The sequence below is a fragment of the Paramormyrops kingsleyae genome, chromosome 5 (assembly GCF_048594095.1).
Source record: "Paramormyrops kingsleyae isolate MSU_618 chromosome 5, PKINGS_0.4, whole genome shotgun sequence".
NCBI classification, from domain to species: Eukaryota; Metazoa; Chordata; class Actinopteri; order Osteoglossiformes; family Mormyridae; genus Paramormyrops; species Paramormyrops kingsleyae.
In genome coordinates this window covers 14,833,046-14,856,640 of record NC_132801.1, presented here as the reverse complement: position 1 = coordinate 14,856,640, position 23,595 = coordinate 14,833,046, and the positions used below count along the sequence as shown (strand labels likewise).

Sequence of the window (23,595 nt, the reverse complement as noted above, 5' to 3'; positions counted from 1 at the left end):
GCGTACCTGGGGGGGAAATCTACCCCTCTCGATAACTTTAAAAATAAATTTGGGTGTTACATGTCACACCCATGAGGTAGTGAACTGAAACTAAAGCTTATGAATGAGTAGCGACCCTCCGCTGGTAAACAAAAAGGGAGGAAAAAAAATCCCGGAAGCGGACTTTGAAGGAGGAGCCGAGTCAAGTTGAGAGCTCGAGCCGGGCGAGGGGCAGCAGGAAACACCGAGGCTGAATAAGAGGGACCATCGGGCGTTAGAGGGGCTGCGAGTGCCCCCCGAGAGACCCATCGGCCCGATCCGAGCTTATTGTTTTATTTATGTAACGCCGGTTGGAGGAAGTAAGAAAGGCGGAGAGAAGGACGTGGAAGAGAGCGATCCGAAAGCGCCTGGAAACAAAGTGGGCAGACCCGACGCCGCCGATCAGGTGAGTGGGACAGCGGGCCCGCTGAAAGCCGAGTGTCGCCGCTACAGGTGAATCGTGTCTTTCTGGAGAAGCTGACTACTTAGCTTGAGGACGGCCGACGGGGCTCGGATGGGCTCATCGGGAGGGAGCTAACGCGTGGTTACGAAGCGGCTGTGCGGCATAGGAGTGGACCGGGCTGGGGGGGGTGAGTAGCTTCGTACTGGCGGTAGCGCAGCGTAGCGTTCCCCCCCTCCATCTGAGCCTACACCCAGCCGGCATAGCGGGGTAACCCGCCGGGGGAGCAATGGCACGGTCGATGTCGCTGGGTTTTGCCACTTTTTATTCGAAATCGACAGAGTTGTGGTTGATCACTTTAGCAGGTTGATTAGCGGGTCGGCGTGGAAGTGGACCGAAGGACACCTGGATAAAGTTTAACTGTGGATCATGTTCAATAGGAAGCGTTTGAGGGGCTGCAGTGCTGTAATTCGAATTTCGTCATTTAGTCAGCCTCGTAAGAAATTTACGTTTGTGGTCTGCTGAACTCGGCAATCGACAGTGTGTATGCAGGGATATATGAATAGGTGCATGTCGAATTGGATTATTGCACACGGGAACGGCAGGGTAACGAAAATGCAAAACTTGACCAGGGAGGTGGAAACAGAAACTAACACGTATGAGGCGTGTCCCCCACGGATCAGGTAGTGCTGGCAGTCGGCGTGCTGGTTTCAGCTGGTGATTATTGCGGGGTAAGTTAATTTCACCCATCCACACTGGTTTGTCCGGTTACTAGTTGTTTCGAGTGCAGCAGGTCACAGTGATCGATCGCAGGTTACATGAACCCGACCTGCACCGGCCGTTTACTTATGAGATCCGCTCCTGTATTTAAGCAATGCAGTTACACTCCTAAATCAGGGGTTATATCATTCATATTCAACTTTTTTTGTCCTTATTAGTTTTAAAGAGTAACGTCACGACGATTGCGTTACATCCCACAGGGAAAATACGCCTCTTCAATGTCTTTAACTAATAATAATTACGTAGGTGAGCAATTGTGTCCCGATGCATTGAACCGCCCTGACAGCTGATGACTTTTTTGTAGACTGATTGTTTTAAGGTATGCATTTGGTAGACTGAGCATCTTTTTTAATAACAACGATTCAATGGGAAGCCGATCAGTCAGAAGCTGTTCCCACGAACCCCCAAAAAGCAGCCTTTAAAAAGCAAGTTTTCGGAATGACGGCGGTGCACTTCTCATCTGAAGAGTTTATTCTTTTGTGAAATTGCAGGAAGGGTTTAGTTTGACTGTCGAACCACACCCAAGGCATTAGGATCATATTTATTTAGCGTTTTTGAGCCACGACTCAGCTGCTCGCAGCCGCCGTGCGCGTCATGTTGTCGGCTCATCAATAATGGATCCTTGGATATATCTCGGCTCTTTTTCTTATTGATAGACGATCATTAACCCTAACCCCAAATGAATCCTGTTGTCCATGTTTTTAGCGATGTATTAAGAAAAGGTGATCGGCTTTAGACCTAATGAAATCCCACTTCCCATGGAAACTATGACTGAATAACAGAATTTCCTATATCCACACTAATATCTGTACATACTTTTCATAGAAACTGGCGAGGCTATCAGCACTGACTAGTGTTTTGGCCACACCCTGCTAGTTTGTATTTACCGTAGTTACAATAAAACTGCAGTGCGTGTCTCAAATTGATCCGAGCCAAAACAAGGAGGGTGGTTGTCGTCCTAGTATGTCAGCAAAGTATTTTTTGGCACTTGTATTTTGTATAGCAGTTGGACTGGTTTTTTGTTTTTCTGTGTTTTTGCCTGTATGAGAATTGGTCTTTTCCCCCCAAATCTGCATTGATTTTGAGTTAATGTCTGTAGGGACTACGGATAGGGCTTCCCTTTTTTCCACGGTATTCCTTGCATATGGCTTGAGCTCATAGTTGAAATGTTTTAAATGCTGTGCAATTCTGGCATATCTTAGTGAAACGTGTTGTAGATGGCAGCAGTTCTTCCCTGCTTCCTATTTTAGTAAAGGTCTGCCTTCTACATTAAGCAATGCTGAGAATGCAGTGGTCAGTTTTTAGGATACTAAAAGCTTAGTCGGGCAACTTTGCATATACTTTTTGGAAAACTTAGGACTCTGAGCATGAGGGCTGGACTGTAACCATGACTGGGCAAGGTAGCCTTTAACGTGTGATATATGACTGAGGCACCTACACTGCTGGACATGTAAGCAGGTTGTAGAATATATAAGGTACATCTAAACTGCCATCTTTATCTGACACCTTTAATATGGTTTATGTGAAGTGAGAGTGCTACCTGGACAGAAGCCAGGCATGCAGGTTTACTGTTTGAACAACTGGTTTGCTGTGTGCTAACAACCGTGACTAAATACTGGTGTTTTGTTTGTGGGGTTCTGAGGTGCTAATTTGTATGTCGGACAGCACATGTGGTCCTAGCTTTAGATCACGGATCTAAAGACTATCTTCTGAAGACTGGGGTAGAAGGATGGGAGAGTGTCAATATTCTGTGTTCATATTTTGTATTCCGCGCGTATTTTATTCAGTATGTCTGAAGTTTATGATGTCTGAAATGAAGTAAGATAATTTGTTACTTGACATTTATGACAAGATTTTAAAATTAAACGTGCATCATGCTAAAAGTAGTTCTCATTAAGAGTGAGATGGGAGTATTTTTGCCATTGTAATACTTGGTATTATTGACAGGAAGTTTGTTAGTCTATGTATGCACTCTCCTGTAGCTTGAAATTAGTTATGCAAATCATGCCAGGTCTATACGAGCACGACCCATTTCAGGTGAAGTTCTGGGAAAGAATACTTCGAAAATGATCATTTTAAATTGCAAAGCTTCCTTTTCACACATGGGTTAGATATGTATTTGGTTTATTTCCTTTAGCAATTGTATCATACATTGTCTCTAACAGTAAAGTGGCATTTGCACTTGGATAACGAGATCATTTGCAGTATGATATAGTGCATTATCGATAATGCTTCTGGTTTGTGTTAAGGATATTGGCCATCACATTGCTTAATTGATCTGTTGTATAGATGATTAACATAAGCCGGCAGTGAAATTTCTAGCACAGTGGATGGTCTGCACCATGGTATCAGAATTTCACAAATTTGTGGTTGAACTCTCAGATTGACTCCTCTGTCAGTGCAGCAATGTCCAGCGATGGCTCGTATACTTTTCCATAGTTCTTGGGACTTGAAGAACCAAGTGCTTTCACATCTCTCTCTCTGTTAAAACTGGGTATAATGCTCCAGTATTTAAACTCAGGCCATATTGTCATAAAATCGCAATTGGGCTAGCTAAGTTTGAGTATACAGTACACAACCAGTGTGTTTTGAGAACTGTGTCTCACAGTCTGAGCTGATTGGCAAGAAGCAGCTGCATACTTTACAACTGTGTTCAGTTAGTATCCCACACTTTCGGAGTAGGTCAAGTGTTCTGGTCAGATAGTAAATGTTGGTTGTAAAGAAGACACCCTGCAATCCATATTGTACCATCAGTCCGGATCTGAGCACAGGGCATATGTGGTCGTGTATGTGTGAGCTGCAAGTTAAGACGCTTTATTTAGTTACTGATGCTTTTATACGGGGAGTTTCCCCTTTTGAGTAGCATGTGAAGGGTTGGGTAGAATGAGTCTGTCTGTGATCAAGTACTTATGCATCCTATGACTATACTAAGGTGATCAGGTGAGTAATGATGTGAATATATGAATATCTAGCCATTACTACTTGATTTGGAAAACCTTACATACTGAGTCACACCAGACAGTTGGTTGAGTCAGATAATTCTCACACGCCTCAATATATGCAGACGCATTTGAGTAGATATTGTTTTTAGATATGATTGCAACATCTCACAGAATTCTGAGGTTATCACCGGCATGTGGCTCAGTACAAACTTCAAATACTTGCTTTATTTACATGACAATCATATCCAACTGCTTTATTTTCAGTATATACTGTGGTAATGGTGCTGATTTTCAAATTGTTAAAGACGCTGCTTCTACAGATTTAGCGGAGACTTTTAAAGTGAGGGACGATCAGATAATCTTGCTTCCATGCAGGACCATGCGGTGACAGCACACACAAGTTGTCACGCCTTGGTATTCCCACAGCGTCGGGAAATCAGCGTCACGGCCTTGAATGGCATCCCAAGCGGAGCGACGCTCGCTTCTGCTCAAACATGGTCTTTTTTCCCAGGAAATGAATACCTGGCTCTGGTATTCATCCTTGTACTGATGTAATGATGGCTTTGACAAATCCTGAGTTTGCGTAATATCATGCTTTGTGTAAAAGTACTGTTTTTTTTTTTGTTTTTTTTCTCCTCCAATTATTAAATCAAACTGATCCAACAATATTAGTCAGGCCAAAGATCACTGGTCACAAATGGGAATGAGTCAGTGGTCCTTTCAATATAATTATATATATATATATATATATATATATATATATATATATATATATATATATATATAATTATATATATATATATATATATATATATATATATAATTATATTGAAAGGACCACTGACTCATTCCCATTTGTGACCAGTGATCTCCCATTATATATATATATATATAAACGCTGTTTTTGCTAAGCTCTCATAGATAGCATAGATGTGTACTTAAAATGCACTTGGGAATTAATGTATATGTGATAACCTTCACTATTGAACCCTGTTTGTCCTTGTTGACTGCAGTTGTATCCCAGAATAGCCAACTTACTGAGGAACTAAAGAATACAATTAAAAGGTGTCACAATCTTACTCTAATCTCAGCTACAACGGGTGTAGGAATAAGTCAGGGAGGGTTTTTTTTTTGTCTCGTTTAGCAACTGAAATTTTGAAAAGTAAATTAAGGTATTGGTAGCATAATTCTTGTTTAAGATCTCTATGTACTGGAAACACACGGACCCTTTAAGCGTTTAGCTGTTTTGTTTGAGGAGGCACTGATGGAAACAGTGCAACATAGTTGTATATTCTAAATATTCCTCCATCTAAAAGCAGAAATAAGAATGTTACCAGTATGTTACTATTTTTGTTTGTTTAAGTCCTAAATTTGATTTCCTTGTGTGCCCCCCCCCCCCCCCCCCCATACTTGTGTTCTCATTTCATAATGGTGAGAAAGAGCCACAGTATCTCCATAGATTTTACACGCTTTCCCCAGCAAAGTCCTGAAAAGCTCACAGGCTCTCTCTCTCTCCATGTCTGCGGCTTTGTGTCAGTGAAGTGGACACTGCTTTGAATTTCATGTCTAATTGGACTGATCGCAGTGAGCCTGACACCCGACCCACCCCCTGACCCCGCTGCTCTGAAGGGTCTGCTTTATGCAACAGGTGTTTATCAGCTGCTGTTTGTGCAGGAGGTGGGTTGGGTTGGGGGGGGGTTCTTGGCTGGGTTTGCTGTGGCCTGAGAACAATGGACGCTTCATTTGGGCCTCTCTCTTCTGACCTCTTCGCTCGAGTTTAGAGCAGCCATCACAGGAAGGTGGGGAGATGCGAGTGCCGGTTTGTAGCCACGGAAATGTTTGTTTTGTATAGCTGCAGAGTAATGTTTTGCTGCCTAATTATTCCTCCTTAAGATTCCCTCCTGTTTGAAAATCAGCTCACATTGGGCAATACCTACTATGGCGTCCTTTATCTCTTGAGTGGCTAGACTTTGACAAAGGATGCTAAATTTGAATCCTCTATTTCCTGCCTCCTTTGGTTACCCCCCCCCCCCCACCATTTTTCTTCTTTCCTCTCAGGAAGTGCAGTGTGAGAACGCAGCAGGGGAAGACTTTGTCGTGGGAGGATGAGAAGGTTCCGGCGGCACGGGCAGGAGTCGCACAGGGACAAGCTTAAGCAGGAGCTCTACCAGTTCAACAAGGTGACTGGCATGAGTCGCTACCTTACTGGCAGCGCTGAGCCACGCCGCTGTGTCGACGCCTTAAGATTCCCTTCCTCTTTCCCTGTGCTCTGGATGTTATGGTGAATATCATGTTAATCATTCTCCAATCCCCTCCCCATGCCTCCTCTCTTTGCTGGCAGACTGTAGAGCATGGCTTTCCCCACCAACCCAGCGCTCTGGGGTACAGCCCCAGCCTACAGCTCCTGGCTATCGGTACTCGCTCTGGCGCCATCAAGCTGTATCCTTCGCTCCGTTAATCCGTGTCCACTGCGACCGTCGGATTAGCCTGATTCGCCACATAGGACGGATGTGTGTATGATTTGCGTTAGGCTCTCGCATTTAGTATTTGAGCTCGTAATTGTAAGCTTGTCTGTTTTGTAAAATTTTGTATGTGAAACACCACTCCCACTATCCAGTGTTATTGGTTTAAATGGAGATGAATGTGTTTGGATGCCTTGGGATCTGCACGCCTCACTTTGTGTCTGTGTACATTCTTTCCCATGGTGTAGTACAATTCAGCCCTGTCATGGTGGAATTGGCTTGAGGGTTTCCCATAATGCCGGTTGCTCAAAATGTAGTGGAACCTGTCTGAATACCTGCACAACTAAAACACAGGTGCTCTGTTAGTTCTTGCCTTTTGGGCAAGGAGACGTTCTCCCTCTACGTAAATGTTTTTTAGGTATAGTCTTGTAAATCTACACCGACCCGCATCATGCATTATCTTTTATAGCATGCATTACGTCTGTTTTTCTTTAAACTTGTAAATACTGGATTAAATTAAACTGAGGTGTGTCAGCAGAGTTTGAATGGTCTCTGTTTGCTTGAGAGCAACTGAAGCCACCTACTGCACGTCTGCCCTGTTTTTGTGTTAGTTTGGAGTGTTTTTGGGTATACAAGGCTATTGTCAGTAAACAGCTCCACCGGTATGACAAACAGATACCCTCTCCCTTCTATTCCAATGTCATTGGTGGGCAGGAGCTGGGATTTTTTTCCTTAACGTAGCATTAGATACGGAGCACCAGGAGTTGAGTTCATGGGGCTCCACGATGAGACCGCTGCCGTCACTCAGGTGCACTTTCTCCCAAACTTGGTGAGTCTCCGCTCCCTTGTTCCCTGAAATGGTGACTCTCTGTTTATGCAAACATAACCGGTAATATCTGGTTTGGACTAGATGAAGTGTAAATGCTGCCTATGGTTCTGAGAGTAAAAGTGTTACATTTTTTGTAATCAAATTTATCTTTAAAGTCCCCGAATAATTGGCCAACTTGCATTCCTTGACGTTTGTTCTTTTTCAGCATTTCTTTGTAGCTGAGCTTTTCCTTGAATTTTCCACACCCACTTCCTCTTGTTTATACTTTTTTAATTTGTGCCCCCCCCCCCCCCCCGGCTTCCTCTGTCTGGCAGGTTGAGCTGGTGACTCTGCTTGATGACAATAGTCTGCATATGTGGACCCTTCGAGCGCACCACGGTGTCTCGGAGCTGCTGGAGATCGGCCGCTTCGTGCTGACTGGGCCTCCAGGGTGGGTCTCTGAACCCCCTCCCCCCCACCCCCCCATTTCATTATCAACATCAATACACATACATCCAGCCTCGCAAGAAAATATCGGGACTGCAAAGTAGCATAGTAGTTGTCCCACGTGACACAAACCCAAATGCTGATCGTACAGTAGCAACGGCATGTAAGCTGAACCCTGCGCCTTTGCTCCCTCCCCTCAGTGCCCCTCCTAGTGTGACACGGGTGACCGCAGTGCTGGCGCACTCCTCCGGAGAGCTACTCCTCCTGGGCACCGAAGGCGGGCACGTGTTTGTGGTAGAGGTGCCTGGCTTCCGGGAAATGGAGGACAAGAGCATCAGCCTGGAGTCCGTGCAGAGCCGGTGCGAGTCCTGGACGAGGGTCAAAAACCATCCATTACTCAGGCGACCGAAGTGATGTCGACTTTGTGCTGCTGTGCCAACCTACATGGTCCTGTCAGACCAAGCCGGAGTTTAATGCCTTAAATTGGCTTGAGTTTGGGTCGTTATCAGGATACGTCTGCCTCAAACATTGAACACATTCATGAAGTTGCCAACTGAATATAGATATTATGGGAAATGTTTATACGAATCTCAGTGCCTTTGTTATATATCTTGGTATGCATACTACTGATTAATTTTAAATCCCTGTGTAAAGATCAAATGAGAAAAGAGAGAAAATAAGCTGCAGAGGTGTGGCACCTTCCCTTGCATGGCATGAAATATCTATGTTATTTCTTAATCCTAAAGGTCAGGGTAACTGGCCCCCCAGGGGACTTTGTCAGCATGGCGAGTAAGGAAGTTGCCTGATTCCCTCGTGGCAGTTTCCACCACCAGGAATTTGTAGAATAGGAAGTGCTTCCTACAGCAGCCATTTCAGTCCCCCTCTCTCCTCACAGAATTCCGGACGATTACGTGGGTCGCCGAAACCTGCAGTGTGTGGAGGCTCTTCAGGAGAACCCTCTGAACTCTCGCCAGGTCCTAGTGGGCTACGGCCGTGGCCTCATTGTATTATGGGATCTGGATGCAAGACGTGCTGTCCAGCAGTTCCTGGGCACGCAGGTATGTGGCTGGATCGCCACGCTCTCACCTCTTTTTTTTGCTTGTTAGCCCCAGTTTTTCGTATTTATATATTCGTGGCGTTTTACTGGGGAGGATCTCGACAAAAGCAGCAAATCATGAAAGTCGTAGTGAAAAGTAGTGGCTTTGTTAGCGTTTCGATAACCCACAGAAATGCTGAGTCTTTCGTTCACTCCTGAGGTTTCATGTGTGATGTTTTGCAGCAGTTGGAGAGCATGTGGTGGGTGCCGGACGGAGGTTGTGTTCTCAGTTGTCATAGTGACGGCAGCTACTGTCAGTGGAAATTGGGCGAGGAGAAGATTCAGTACGCGCCCCACAGGACGGAGACCCCTTACGGTGAGCCTCTAGTGTTTTTACGACACAGGAAGCACATAGAACTTTTATTATTATTATTATTATTATTATTATTATTATTATTATTATTATTATTATTATTATTATTATTATTATTGTTGTTGATCGCCTCCATTTGCTCTCATAGGTTCCTTCCCATGCAAAGCAATTTCCAAGATTGTACAGATACCAACAGCAAAAGGGTATGTATATATATTTTTAAGGTGCGGCAATTATGTCTATTTAAATGGTAAAAAGTTAGCATGTTGTCTTTCTGGTTCATCCAGGAAGTGACTGGAATGGATATGTAAATATATGCAAAAGACATCTTTGGCTTTTCCTCATCCCGTTTGTACTCTTTCGTCCTTGTTTCTCTCCCTTTCCATTGTCGCCAGAATTCTGTTTCCTCTTAACACTCTTTCTCCCCATCTGTGAAATAATTTGCACCACCTCCGTCTCCCTCCTCTTTCATTATTGCTGGTTGTTGTTTTTTACTTTGTCAGTGTTTTGATACGCAGCTTGCAGTGTTCATTCCAAATAAGTAGCTGGACAACAATCATAACAAATAAAGTATTGACCTTGTCTAAGCAATACTCACTCTCTCCCTGGCCCCACTAGGCCTCCATTCTTAATCTTCAGTGGCGGCATGCCCCGGGCCAGCTACGGTGACCGTCACTGCATATCAGTCATCAGTGGCAAGACCCACGTGGCACTGGATTTCACGTCACGCATCATTGACTTCTTCGTCATTCAGGACTGGGACCGCCACAAAGGTGAGGGGACTTGAGTTCCACCTGTTTCGAGAGGCAGAAAGAACCTCACCAAGCTCTTCGGTGGCAGGTTTCCCTCCTGCAGCCCAAAGACATGCAGTCTGGCTAATTGGTACCTGAATTGCCTGCAGTGCGTTTGTGTGCCCCATGACTGACTGGCATCCTGATTAGGGTTTGCTGCAGCCTCTGGATGGCTTAGATTGGCTTCAAGCTCCCCACTAGGATAAGCAGCTGACAGATCGATGGATAAATATATAAATATGCTATTTTTGATTTTTTTATTTAATTACAGAGCTTTCAAATGCCTTGAGTGAATAGATTTTTCCAACATGATGATAATGGCAAAGGATCCTGTATGCATTAATATGCACTGGTGTGCATATTAATGCATATTTAAAGGAGCTTATCAGTTCTCAACTAGCATGTTGCCTTATGATTCTGCTTCTTGTAGTTTGTGGGTTAGGATACTGTGCTGGTGGGCAAAGTGATTTTACTGTTGGGCCTTTGAGCAAGGCCCGTAAACCCACAACCTTTGACCCCTAACTTTATAGTCTAACGCATGCAAATGTCCATCACTCGTAAACATTTTGTAGGTTATTTATGATCAGTTAACCCTTAATGGGCTCATAGGCTGCTCAGCCTTTCAAGTGAAACTAAACCGCATTCTGTACTGTATGCAGTGGTTCTACTTAAGGGAACAGTATTTCAGTAACATGAACCTTATTATTTTTCAAATAACATTATTGCCAGTCAAGTTGGACCCAGATAATGTTAGCCTACATTTCAATATAGATTACTAGTCAGGTTATTTCTGCAAACCCACAAGAGATCTTTGTTTTTGAAGTAAATACCTTTTGACTGTATGTATGCTATTGCTTTGCCATGATTTACACAGGTTCTATGAGGCGAGAGGTGAAATGCTGGCAGGAAACAAAACCATGTGGGTTTTTCAAATGGGAAATATGTCAGTTTTGCCAAAGAAACATATATACAAACAAATAAATATGTATTGGTATAAGCACGTCTCTGTAGAAATTTAACTGTTTTGAAAACAACTTATAATTGCAGGATCCACTCTTTGTATTTGTGACTGTCTAGGGAGGGTGACGGACCTGAAATTTAATAACTTTATTAATGCATTCTTTTATTCATTAGTTTCTGCTGAAATCCTTTGTTCTGCTGAAATCCTGCTAGCCTAGTGGACTACCATATGCATTCAGAATTTGTACACCCCTGAATTTAATAATTTTTTCGGTTATGAAACTGCCTCGAGTGTGTAAAATGACAAGGAGCTCAAAATTAAAACCCTAGTTAATAATAATAATCGATACTTTATTGATCCCCGTGGGGAAATTGTTTTTACGCCTCCCCGCCTCCCTCAACTTCCTCTATTTTGTAGAGTAAGCTGTCCGTGAAGGGCAGCCACCCATAGCGGCGCCCAGGGAGCTCAGACGTGCTGAGGCTGGGTTTGAACCAGCAACCTTGTGATTACAGGCACACAGGCTTAGCCCACTGAGCCACACGCTGCCCCTAGTTATGGGTAATATTTTATTAATGGCCCAGGAAAGGAATAAGGTGGTAAGTCTACAGAGCTCAGTCAATTCCACTGTCTGTAACACGGACACCTCCATTAGGGCTAGTGCTGTAATACGAAAGCTTCTGTTAATGATCGAAGGTAGTATGATCAGATGGGTAAGTCTGCATCTATAAACTGTGTAGTGTGAAGGAACTAGAACTTCCCGCTCCTGCATTGTGTTTCAGATGTAGGTATCAAATTGTACTTCCTGTGTCTTTCAGTTAAATTGGGAACAGTGATCATACCAGCGTATGGACAGTATGATGACCTCGTCTGGTCTGATTGGGAGTTTTCCACTCGGCTCCGTTCTTCTTCCTCTTTAGAGCTTAATGAAGTGAACGAGTCGTGAACAGGGAAAAGCTGAAAAGCAGCTGCATCCGCCTTCAAACAGGCATAGGTTAAAGAGTAAAGCAGAGTAAACAAATTTGCCTCATCACTTTCAGGCGTGTACGCGGTATTACTCTCCTGGCTTATAAAACTCACTGCGTACTCCCGTTTGCGCAGTGGCCTCCTGTTCAGTGTATACCAGTGTGTGCCTTATGCACTGCGCAGGCTCCAGCCTCAACCCCAGTGATGGGGGGTTGGATAAATGTAGTGAAATTGACTTGCTTTGGCATATAGTTTTCTGTCTGTGTACTTGGGCGTTAAGTTAAATAAGTGTGATTGAGTGCCTCGCTCGGTGGTCTATCAGGTGGGCCATTTCTGGGACTCGAAGCTGTTGGTTGCCCAAGTGCCTCTGCCAAAGCAGCGCGCTAAAACCGCTCGTTATTTTAAAGACAATCGTTCGTCAGCCGCTTGACAGAATCTGCTGCTTAATTTATTTTTTAATTAAATTTTTAATTTGTTGTACAGTGCTTTTCTCATACCCTGGAGCACTTAGCATAAGACAATGAACAGACATGGCACAATTACCTTTTAGAAGCGCGTTAAACATTTGGTAAAAGGTAATTAACTTTGAGAAACTCCCAAGATGGGACCCTGTAGGAGCCGCTGCCCTTCAGTGCTGCTGATACTCTGTGCACATAGGAGTTTTCTGTGAGTAGCCGGAGGACATCTGGTCCCGTTTTAGGCGAGCCAGCCAGCGGTAGTCACTCCGTGGTCCATCTTTCCTGGAGGGGGGCTAATACTGATGGCCTAACAGGTTTCGTTCAGTGATATGCTATATGTGTATCGGTACTCATTAGTGGTGGCTCGGGGGCTAGGGATCTGTGCCAGCAACTGGAAGGTTGCTGGTTCAAATCCTGTGAATACCCAGAGTGATTCTACTCCATTGGGCCCTTGAGCAAAGGCCCTTAACCTGCAATTGCTTCATCCTGGGTATGATGTTAATCTACATCCAGCCCTATAAGGAGGTTCTCCAACTTACAGGGAAAAGCTTGGGGGTTGGTGGCAGGATTGGCACTTCAACCTCTGGAAAAACCTCACACTGGTCCATTCAGACTAGTGTGGTGCTGAGGTATCATCCACCACATGGCTGCACTCAGGTTCTCATCCCTGAGGTGGCTTGTCATGTGGTGGGTGCAGCAATGCACTATAAGTGCATGCTCCTTATCTACCTCTACTTATTATGAAGAAAAATTTTAGAATTGCTGCTCTTAATTCAACTTGGTACCGTCCAGAGAACTTTCATCAATGCCGCAAGATGCTTATAGATTTGTTGGTGGTAATGAAGTCAGGACACACTGACTGATAGTTCTTTCCAGGTATTGATCGATGCCACATTTGCAGACCAAGACAAATAACCAGTAGTTTATATCAAGTGAGCTTATCATAAGGTTGTTATTCATCAGGAGTGTTGGTTGTTATAAGAGGGGCGGCTGATTAGACACTCATTTGTATTGTGCTCCCTGTGAAGTAAAATGCCGCTTATACCCTATGATGTGGGTCTGTCGCTTTAGGCAAGTTAGTGAATTGAGTGACTAAGAGAGATACTCAAGCACATAATCATCCTGACCGGAAACCAAACATTTATTGCAATTAAAGTAAGTTGGTTGTACTTTCTAGTTCTGCCTGAAAGATCATTGAGATGTAGTGTAATTCTCATGCAACGATGTTTGCTATTTTTTCTGCCTTGTTTCAGTGTGTTTTTTTCCTTCATCAGTAGACATAAGAGACCATATGCGGCGTTAAGATCCTATGGCTGAATATGTTGCGATACATGTCAACGAATGAATGTGCATATTGCCTGATCTTCCCTGTAGCACAGCTGTAGTTCGAGAAGATGACAGAGAAAATAAGCCTGTCTAAGATAAATACCATCGGGCAGCATCGTAGAATCAAACTGCTTTATGGGGTTATAGAGCGTTCGGCTGCAGCTACCTGTATACCTGCACCTGTGTGCCGTTTACGCTCCTAACTCGCTCTCCTTCCCGCCCAGGCGACCCGAGCGCGCTGGTGGTCCTGGCGGAGGAGGAGCTGGTGGTGGTGGACCTGCTGTCGGCCGGCTGGCCGGTGATGCAGGCGCCCTACCTGGCTCCGCTGCACTGCTCGGCCATCACCTGCTCCCACCACGTCTCCAGCATCCCCCTAAAGCTGTGGGAGCGCGTGCGGGCCGTAGGCCAGCTGCAGAACACGCAGTACTCAAACCAGGTAGGTGGGCAGCGGGGCTCCCAGAGGTTCTAAAATATGGATCTGGAGCAGGGGTCTCCAACTCCGGTCCTGGAGAGCTACTATCCAGTAGGTTTTCTGTCCCACTTGGCTTCTGATGAGCCACAGCTGCTCCTGGTATTTACCTGAGAACAGGTGTGGCTCATCAGAAGCCGGGTAGGATAGAAAACCTACTGGATAGTAGCTCTCCAGGACCGGAGTTGGAGACCCCTGATCTGGAGAGACGTGTGTGATGTTAGGTCCCTTATCAATTAGGCCTTCATGGTAGGTGTGTCTTTTCTTCACCTGGCATTTTTCTGTTTCACCCTGATGAGGATAAGAGGTTAAAGGATGGATGGATAGATAAATTTCTCTTGGTTAGCAAACCAACAGCCTCTGATCAGGTTTTTCAGCAGAGATGCCCAACCCGTCATGATGGGCCGGTCAATCGTGGGATGATTAATGGGTGATGCTTTATTTTTATTGGTATCACCGGTCGATCGCTATCTACAAGATATGCAGCAGAATACACTATCGCGATTCAGTAGCTCATCAGAGTATTTTCTTTGCAAAACTCTGCATGCTAGCAGCTCTCATCCGCATCACGCTTTGACCTCCATTGTCTTGATCATAACACGGCTTGTAACAATTTTTCAAATGGCAAATTACGTAAATGTGACTAAGCAAACAACGTTAAAAGGGACAAGCTGTAAACATCTCTCTACTCTTCAGCCGTGGCCATTGAACGGAGGGCAGAACCTGGCCCCGGACCCCCCCCAGCGGGACCTGCTGCTCACAGGGTATGGGTGCCTTTCATCAGCCTTTTAATCTCTTGGCTGTATCATGCAGGTAGTTAAGACCTGCATGAATCTGTTTGGGTTGGACCACTTCTGTTTCCCACAAGCCAAACTCCTTTCCCACAGTCATGAAGATGGTACGGTCCGTTTCTGGGACGCCTCAGGGGTTTGCCTGTACCCCATGTACAAACTGAGCACCTCTAGTGTCTTTCACACTGACACCGACCCCAATGACAACATGAATCAGGGAAGCGAGGGAGAGTGGCCACCCTTCCGTAAGGTAGGGACCCCCGGGGGAGGCGTACAAGCACAATCGTCAGAGAAGTATTTGCACCTTAGCACTGCGATTGGTGATTTTGTGGGATGGCCGTAAAAGCTGTTTTGTTTTTCTGTCTTTATCCCTCAAAATGATCCTAGCAACAGGGGGTCACTTTGACCCCATGTTATGAATTTCTGTCAGTTTGATGTCCTGTTCAGGACTTGCCGTCCAGGGGCTCAGGACCAAATGCCTTCCCTCTGTGCCCCTCCAGGTGGGCTGCTTTGATCCCTACAGCGATGACCCCCGGCTGGGGATACAGAAGATACACTTGTGCAAATACAGTGGACACCTGGCCGTCGCAGGCACTGCGGGACAAGTGAGCACTGAATTAACCTTGGGCCGCTGTGTGTTTTAGGGCGTTTCTGCGTGCTTTCAGTTACTTATTTACCTCGTGATTCTCTACGCTGACTGTAGTAAAGCATAACAACTGTACAGGGACTCTAGTAACCATTACTTAAAAATATTTATTAAACTTCTTACTGTTCATTAATGCACAAATTAAGGGTATATTGCTGGTAGTTTATAAAGTTATATAGTGCAGTGCTTCTCAAACTTTTTCTGCTAGTCCCCCCTTTTGCTGATAAGATTTTCGTGCTGGTGGATGCAACCCCTGAAGTCTTGATGTTCCCGGTCCCTCGGCCAGATTCTGGTGCTGGAGCTGAATGACGAGGCCCTGGAGCAGGCCGTGGAGGTCAGCCTGGTGGACCTGCTACTGGGCCAGGAGGGCTTCCGCTGGAAGGGCCACACCCGACTGGAGGAGAGGGAAGAGCCGGTGAATTTCTCTCCAGGCTTCCAGCCCTTCGCTCTGGTGCAGTGTCAGCCGCCCGCCGTGGTCACGGCCCTCAACTTGCACTCGGAGTGGAAGCTGGTGGCCTTCGGCACGAGCCATGGATTCGGCCTGTATGACTACCAGCAGAGGAACGTCGTCCTGATCAGGTTGGGACCTTCTGGTGTTTGGCAACCTGCCTGTAAACTCCAGGGTAAAACCCCAGCAGGCTAACGCTCTTACGTAGCTGAACCAGGTTCCTATATGCGATATCAAGAGGGAGAGGGGGGGCGAGCGGCCTCTAACACGGCCACTTCCTGCAGGTGCACGCTGAGCCCCAGTGACCAGCTCGCCATGGAGGGCCCGCTGTCGCGCGTAAAGTCCATTAAGAAGTCTCTGCGCCAGTCTTTCCGCCGCATCCGCCGCAGCCGGGTTTCTGTACGCAAGCAGCATACCAACAACCCCGCAAAGGTTAGTGGGCCGCCATGTTTGTTTTTAGAAGTTTCTGGAATACATCTTAATCCACACTCAATTCTTCTCATTTTCACTGTTATGCTCCTGCCTATTTCCCAACGTCCATGTAACGCATCCATATTACCGTTTCTGTATCTCCTCCTCTTTCCTTTTCGGACCAATCTCAGCTACAGGAGATAAATGCTCGTATGGAGGCAGAAGCTCTCCAAGAGATGGAGCTGGCCCCGGTGCAGCGGAAGATCGAGGCGCGCTCCTCTGACGACTCCTTCACAGGCCTGGTCCGCACTCTGTACTTCGCAGACACATTCCTCAGCGACAGTGAGTACTGCTCCAACAGAGGCCTTGTTAAGAGTGTGAGGATCTGGCGCCGCCCCAGTGGTCGCACCTGTCATTCTGCGTGCACCTATTTTACAGTGACACACTGTCACTGTGCTGTTTAACCCAGAGGATTTATGCTGCTTGTCTAAGTCCACAGAAGTCTGACAATCCGTCATCTGGTAGTTTAGTTGAGATCATGGTCCTTTAACAAAGTAATGACATGATTCTTAGTCACCAGTGTCCTGTACCACTTTAGCATGTATTCATTGATATAGGTCATTAAGCTGCTGGAAAAAGTGTTTCCTCCTGCTTGACTCAAAACTACTTTACCATCCAGTATGGTTGCATTCTTTCGATGCATTTTTTTAATGCAGAATACTTTGGCTGTCATACTCTGAAAGTCTTCTGCTTATAGGCAAGTTAGCAGTCTGCTGTCTGTTTCTATATTCTTTTGTTAATGATTGATTTTATGAAAAAAATGGATCCAGTGCAAACAGCTTGGAGGTTGTTGTGCACTGTGGGTTCAGGAGACCTGTTCAAAGTCCATTGAAGCTGCTGTGTTTCCTTTTTGACAAAGTTCATCCTTTCCTGTCTGTCCTGTAATCTCCCAGGTACCCATAGGACGGCATCGCTGTGGGCGGGTACGAATGGTGGCTCAGTCTTCGCCTATGCCCTGCGCTTGCCCTCCATCGAGCGCCGTAATGAAGACGTCGTAACGGCTCACCCTGGTGAGCCAGTTTTGTTTATGAGCAATGAGCCTGCATTGATCTGGCTTGTCGTACTACTGGAAATTTATTTGCTTTGTGTCTTGCTGACTTGGGTGAAACTCTGTGGAAAGTGTTGGCTGCGAGCAGTATTTGGCAAGTTCCAGGTTTTGTGGCGCTTAATATATTCCTCCGTTGCTACTCATCCACAGACACGAATGTATTCTATTCTTATATAACGATTTTTAACCCCCTTCTCCCCCCCCAGTCAAGGAGATACAGCTGATGCACCGTGCCCCTGTGGTGGGCCTGGTAGTGCTGGATGGCCGTGGGGCTCCACTCCCGGAGCCCCTTGAGGTAGCCCATGACCTGGCCCGTAGCCCAGACATGCAGGGCTCCCACCACCTGCTGGTGATTTCTGAAGAGCAGTTCAAGGTGAGTTAATAGGTGCCAGTAACCCGCTTCCTCAGTCTGCAAAAAGACTGAAAAACCATTTCCTGTTTTCCTCCCAGATGGAGCATATCTACTCCACACTTAAGGACAGTCTGTTCACCGGATTGTTTTAGTTGACGCTCTGCTAAATCAACCGTTTAAATGTGTATGCATATCAGTGGCGCTGCTTTGTATAAGAGGTTGTTGTAGATGTATCCTGAAGTATTCAACTTCCTCGCTAAGTAACTTATATTAATTAAGGAAAAATTCATAACTATTCAATTTTAGTATGTTTAAAATGTCAAAGGGATAATTCTTTAGTCACATACATATTATCATCTGTCTAATGAAAACCATGGTGCTCACTGCCCATTGTCCCTGTATACAGAGAGCATTTGACATCTTTTTGACCAATGAAAAGATCATTTATGAAATTATCTGTTTACTATTTGTTTGTACTAGTTAATGTTTGTATTCATGATAATTGTTTATATGGATTACTCTATTGTTCATTTTAACGTACCATTGATCGATAGATAGCAACCTAACTAACGTCATTGTTAAATGGGAATATAAAGCAAGATTAGTTTGTATTCCCATATTTGTCTCGCTAATGACAAGCCACATAAATCCACTAAAACCTTAAACCGCTCGCTGACACACATGTAACAATAGGTTTTTCTTTGTGGTGCTAAGAGTGTCTCATTAAGTTGTCTTATGTTTATTTTGTAAAGTAGTTTCTGAGAAAAAGCTTTTTTTTTCCCTCAATCCTAAAATAATGGAATTTTGTGGATGTGTGTTTCATCTGACCGTTGTATAAGTACAGGTCCATATGTCTTGGGAAGATAATGGATAGGAGATATCACAGCTCTCTTAAATGGGTAAAACCCTTTTTTTTCAGGTGTTCACACTACCAAAGGTGAGCTCCAAGACGAAGCTGAAGCTGACGGCAGTGGAGGGCTCGCGGGTCCGGCGAGTTGGCTTGGCCTGGTTTGGCAGCAGCCAGACGGAGGAATATGGGGAGAGTGGGCTGGTGGTGCTGACCAACCTGGGGGAGCTGCACGTGCTGTCGCTGCCCCACATCAAGATGCAGGTGCACTATTCCTGCATCCGCCGGGAGGACATCAGCGGAATCGCCTCCTGCGTCTTCACGAAGCACGGCCAAGGTACAGAAGCACAGGCCGGGCCTGGATACTCACCCACATCCATATGTCTGTGAAACACCTTGTTATATACTCATACATAACTCCTTACTGCTTTATATGTTGCAAACTTGTATTTACCTATAACATACATGAACTTATTCCACGTTATTGTATGAAGAAGCTTTGGGAACTTGAGTTTGGGGGGGGAGTGCCGTAACCCCTTCAGTGCATCATGGAACTCTTCTCACTCATTTATGTTGGAATGCTTGAGGTCTTGTGGTCCCACATGTTTCTTCAGTTGTACAGAAGAATGGGCTTCCATAACTCTGTGTTTGTCCCAAAAATTTGAGCATTCGTCTCTCCACACAGATATTGCCGTCTTTATGGTGTTAACTATGCCACCTATTTTCTTGAGTTTTCTTCCTGTAATTTCTGGATGGGTCGGTATCTTTTAATGGTGTTAAGCGTGGCTTATACTAGGTCTTTGTGCACTTTCTTTCCTGCAGGGTTCTACCTGATCTCTCCCTCTGAGTTCGAGCGGTTCTCCTTGTCCGCTCGCTGGATTGTGGAACCCAAGTGCCTGGTGGAGGTACCTCTCCCTCCATCCACCTCCTCAGCCTCTCCCACCGCATACAGGACGCAGCCCGATGGGATGGCCGTCAAGCATCGGTAACGCAGAGCCAGCAAATCTTTCTCACCAAGCATCCATTATAGCCTCTTAAAGCTTGCAGTTCTAGCCTAATGGTTCCTCACACAAGTAAACAATGAACTGAAATGCATTGTGTGTTGAAATATATATTCTTTATATTTCAGAAAAGACAATGAAGAATCTGGTAAGTTTGATTTGTGGTGTCTTCATCTGTCTACTAAATCCAGCTGCATGTCTCATCAGATGAGCACTCCACTTGAAATAAGATTCTGTGCATTTGGTGTCCACGAATAAAACTGCAAGTCAACAGGTTCAAGATTAAATTACTAAGTGCAGTCACTTGGAATTATGAGTCATTTTATAAGGTTTGGCAAATTCCATACCTGACATCTACCTGTATCGACGGAGATCTGCATCTTTGTAAAATGCACTCAGAATGGAATGAAAAAAAGAGAACTTTCAGTGCATGCAAAAAAGTGACCCCTCTTTCAGTGGCGTGCTCCTTTATGCATAATCCCTCTAAAAGCTTTTGTGTGCCTGCTGGTCCGACTGAGCTGTCTGTCTGTTCCAGAAAGTTCCGCCAAGCGTGTCATGGAGCATGCCTTGCTGAATGATGAGAGTGAGTATGCCTGTGAACATCTAACCCTGTAACCCCCCTGTCCTTCATGCTGAGGGAAAGGCTCCCTGCTTGTTCCTCATAAAGCCCACAGTTTGCACAAACGTGTGAGCGCTTTGTCAGTATCTTTTCGAGCTGCTATGGCAACCAGCTGTTTCTCTGTCAACTGTCCCCACACTACCAAATTTTAAAAAAAAGGGGGGAAAATCGTCCAGTGATAGAACAGCTTTGAAACTTTGAAATGATCTGGTAACAGATTTGTTTTGCTGTGGAAGCAGATGGAAGTTAAATTTAAATTGAATGGAAACCTTCTGCAGGAAATTAACCGAATGATAAATGCTGAATTTGGCTGCTATATGCACTGTATCAAAGAGTTTGGCAATATTAATCCATGGTAAATTACGGCAGTGATGTAGCATTGTAATCCATAATTACTAAGATGGTCACCACACTTTATTTCCAACAGCTGTGCTCCAGCAGATCCAGAAAGCATTAGAAGGAGATCAGACGTGAGTGTTAAGTCTGAGACGGTTTAAAAATTGATGGTCGGGTGAAATCTTGAAGTTACTACTGACGTTGTCCTCTGTTTCAGGACACATGTTGAAAACAACATGAAAATCAAGCCAAGAAGAGGCAATGTGATGAGCAATGGAGGTGAGGTTCCAGGGGGAAAAATAGCAAGAATACTATAGACCTGAATTTCATCACTAGTTATGGTAGTGGGATGCCACAAAAACCAAGAGTGAAAGTTTTCGTGTTTCACTTTTATTCTCTTCTAAATTGCTTGTCTTTCTATCCCTTTCCGAAGACTGAGCCCCTCATTGCTGTGCCTGAAATACCTTGGAATCCACCAGCACCGCTTCTGGTAGCAATGACACTACTACTGCTAACAAGACCACTACTGAAGCCTGACCCCCGGCCCAGGAAGGGCACCACTGACGCACTGCTACTGAGTAGGGAGGAAGGGCAGAAGGGAGTGCCGCACGTGCCTCAGCCATCCGCTGTCTCTCCGCCAGCCTTCCTTCCGTATGCGCCCAGCTGCCCAGTCCCCCATGAAGCTCGCTCCTTGGCCCCTGACACCAACCAGCAAAACTCAAACCTAACACCTTGCCTTACCTTTGACAGTAAGCGGGGAATGCTTAAAAATGTCTTTAGTCTGACGGAAGAGTGCCGGGTCGAAGAGCCTCTTTTTAAATCTTTTTATATTTAATTAGACTTTGGTTTTTCTATTTAAGGTAAATCACATTGACTCTGAACCTCTTATTTGTACCGGTTAAAGGAACACAGTAACACTATTTTAGGAGGGCTTGTATAAGGCACTAATTAAGTGCTACTAATCAGTTCTTTATTGGCATCTAATAAGGGCGTGTTGGGAACATAATTTTTTTTTTTATACATTGTTTGTTTGCTAATTCAGCATTTTGAAGATATGCTGTTTTTATGCTTTTTTTGGCAAGTTATCCGTTACTGTTTGGACAATAATTGCTGAGAGGTTGAGTCTGTGAAGAGTGTGTGTGTGTGTGTGTGTGTGTGTGTGTGTGTGTGTGTGTGTGTGTGTGTGTTTGCTTGTTTGTTTGTTTGTTTGTTTTCCCACCCCTGTTTTCCTAGAGGACTGACAACTAACTCCAGTATTTCTCACTGAAACCATTTAGAAATGGTATCAATAATGTATTTTGTCCCTCATTCTGACATTTAAATAAACATGGTCACCATAGTAATGAGCAAGCGGAGTGTATGTTCAGTTTGGTTGAGCTTGGATGCACGTGGCTTTGAATTGTGTAGTGTGATAGGCGTTTGTGTAATGAATGACTTGAATGAATGACTTGGGAAAATAGGTGAAACTCTTGAACAATATAAAATAAGAATACTGGAATTAAGTGTGGAGCAATTGATGAATTGAGCTGCTAAGTGAGATCCAGTATACTTAAAATACAAATGCTCGATTCAGCTGCAGAAAGACTTGTCTTAATTTACATACAAAATTAGCTTGTGTCTCGCATAATGTATCCCCTACTCATGAGTCCTTTATGCAGTAGTGAATGTGTTTAAGTTTCCCAACAACCGCTTATCTGCCAATGTAGTTGCCATTCAGCACCAAATTAGTCCATTATACTTTGCCGCTTAAAAAGGTGTCGCCAAAGTAGAAGAATTGCGGTTTATATTGAAGTCTAACACTTGCATTGAAAGCAATGTTATTGGAAATGTGCAGGCCCACCTGTAGACTACAAAGCATCATTGACCTGTGCGGTGCATATGACATTAAAGGAAATAAGAATGCTTTTGAACTGCATTTACACAACCCCCCGACAATGTCAGCCGCCTTGCTGTCATTGTCTTGGCACATGTAGTTAAAGGGGACATTTTATTGATGTTAATTATTAGGTACTTTTTCCACTGCTGTGTAGCACATTTTGTACTTTTTGAGATGAACAGCTTTTTACAGGGTCTTTCATTTTTGTATGTAAACAATGACAAATGTAATTTAGGAATGTAATTTTAAGATATTGTAGTGAAATGTTTAATATATATGTATAATGAAAATCCATACTTGTTTTTATAGAGGTTTGAGGGGAAGGGGTTGGCTGCTATATCTTGCAAGGAAATATTTTGGTACCAACTCCCAAATGCTGGGTATTTTTAGATTAGTTTATATTTTTGTAGTGATTCAATGAGTATGAGAACTCTAATATGATGTGTAACTTCACACTACAGTATGTCCTGCTGCAAGAGTAAATCATTTTTCACAAGAATATTGTTTGTGTGTGTTCTTTGTTTCCACTTTCCATTGAGGCCTATAATTTTAAGTGTCGATTGTACATACAGAAAGGCACCTTGTGGAGACCCTAACCCTATAAGGATGTTTTGCAATGTCTGCAGGTTTATAAACTGCGTAATAAGTGCCTCGGATTTCATGTCTGTGTGACTCTTGCAGGGGGTGGTGGGATTTTTGGAGATTTAGTCTTATCGGTTAGTGTTTACCCCATTTTTTTGACAGAAATCCAAATTTCTTTTTCTTTTTTTTTTCTTTTTTAAATGAGGTTCCTGAAGTATAGGTTTCAACTGAGGCGTAACTTTAGGTTCCTCCCCAAGCTAAGAAAGCAGAATTGCTTTTATCAGAATGCACTAAAATCCTGCTAAACCTACACCCAAGCTATCTGACATTTTATTAGATGGATC

General features: G+C 44.5%; 1 protein-coding gene across 6 annotated transcripts; it reads left to right on the top strand.

Moving 5' to 3' along the window:
- The first annotated feature begins 73 nt into the window (after positions 1 to 73).
- Positions 74 to 23,168, top strand: llgl2 (LLGL scribble cell polarity complex component 2). 6 transcript variants are annotated; one of them, XM_023791176.2, is made up of 26 exons: positions 74 to 424; positions 6,199 to 6,320; positions 6,482 to 6,579; positions 7,350 to 7,431; positions 7,746 to 7,861; positions 8,058 to 8,216; positions 8,753 to 8,915; positions 9,137 to 9,269; positions 9,415 to 9,469; positions 9,885 to 10,039; positions 13,990 to 14,201; positions 14,931 to 14,998; positions 15,122 to 15,275; positions 15,526 to 15,630; positions 15,958 to 16,250; positions 16,404 to 16,551; positions 16,722 to 16,872; positions 17,484 to 17,600; positions 17,845 to 18,011; positions 18,910 to 19,174; positions 19,660 to 19,822; positions 19,967 to 19,986; positions 20,374 to 20,421; positions 20,885 to 20,927; positions 21,011 to 21,072; positions 21,227 to 23,168. In XM_023791176.2, exons 2-26 carry the CDS (start codon positions 6,246 to 6,248, stop codon positions 21,229 to 21,231), a joined length of 3,057 nt encoding a protein of 1,018 aa, XP_023646944.1. In that variant the 5' UTR covers positions 74 to 424; positions 6,199 to 6,245; the 3' UTR covers positions 21,232 to 23,168. The 6 variants fall into 6 exon arrangements, with proteins under 6 accessions (XP_023646944.1, XP_023646948.1, XP_023646946.1 ...); XM_023791178.2 differs by lacking the exon at positions 74 to 424 and adding an exon at positions 460 to 1,149; XM_023791179.2 differs by lacking the exon at positions 74 to 424 and adding an exon at positions 2,541 to 2,673.
- Positions 23,169 to 23,595: the final 427 nt, after the last annotated feature.

Excerpts from the sequence above, each read along its gene's own strand:
- llgl2 (XM_023791176.2), top strand. The coding sequence starts at position 6,246 with ATGAGAAGGTTCCGGCGGCACGGGCAGGAGTCGCACAGGGACAAGCTT. Across the intron at positions 8,916-9,136 it reads AGCAGTTCCTGGGCACGCAG|CAGTTGGAGAGCATGTGGTG; the intron begins GTATGTGGCTGG and ends GATGTTTTGCAG. Across the intron at positions 16,251-16,403 it reads AGGAACGTCGTCCTGATCAG|GTGCACGCTGAGCCCCAGTG; the intron begins GTTGGGACCTTC and ends CACTTCCTGCAG.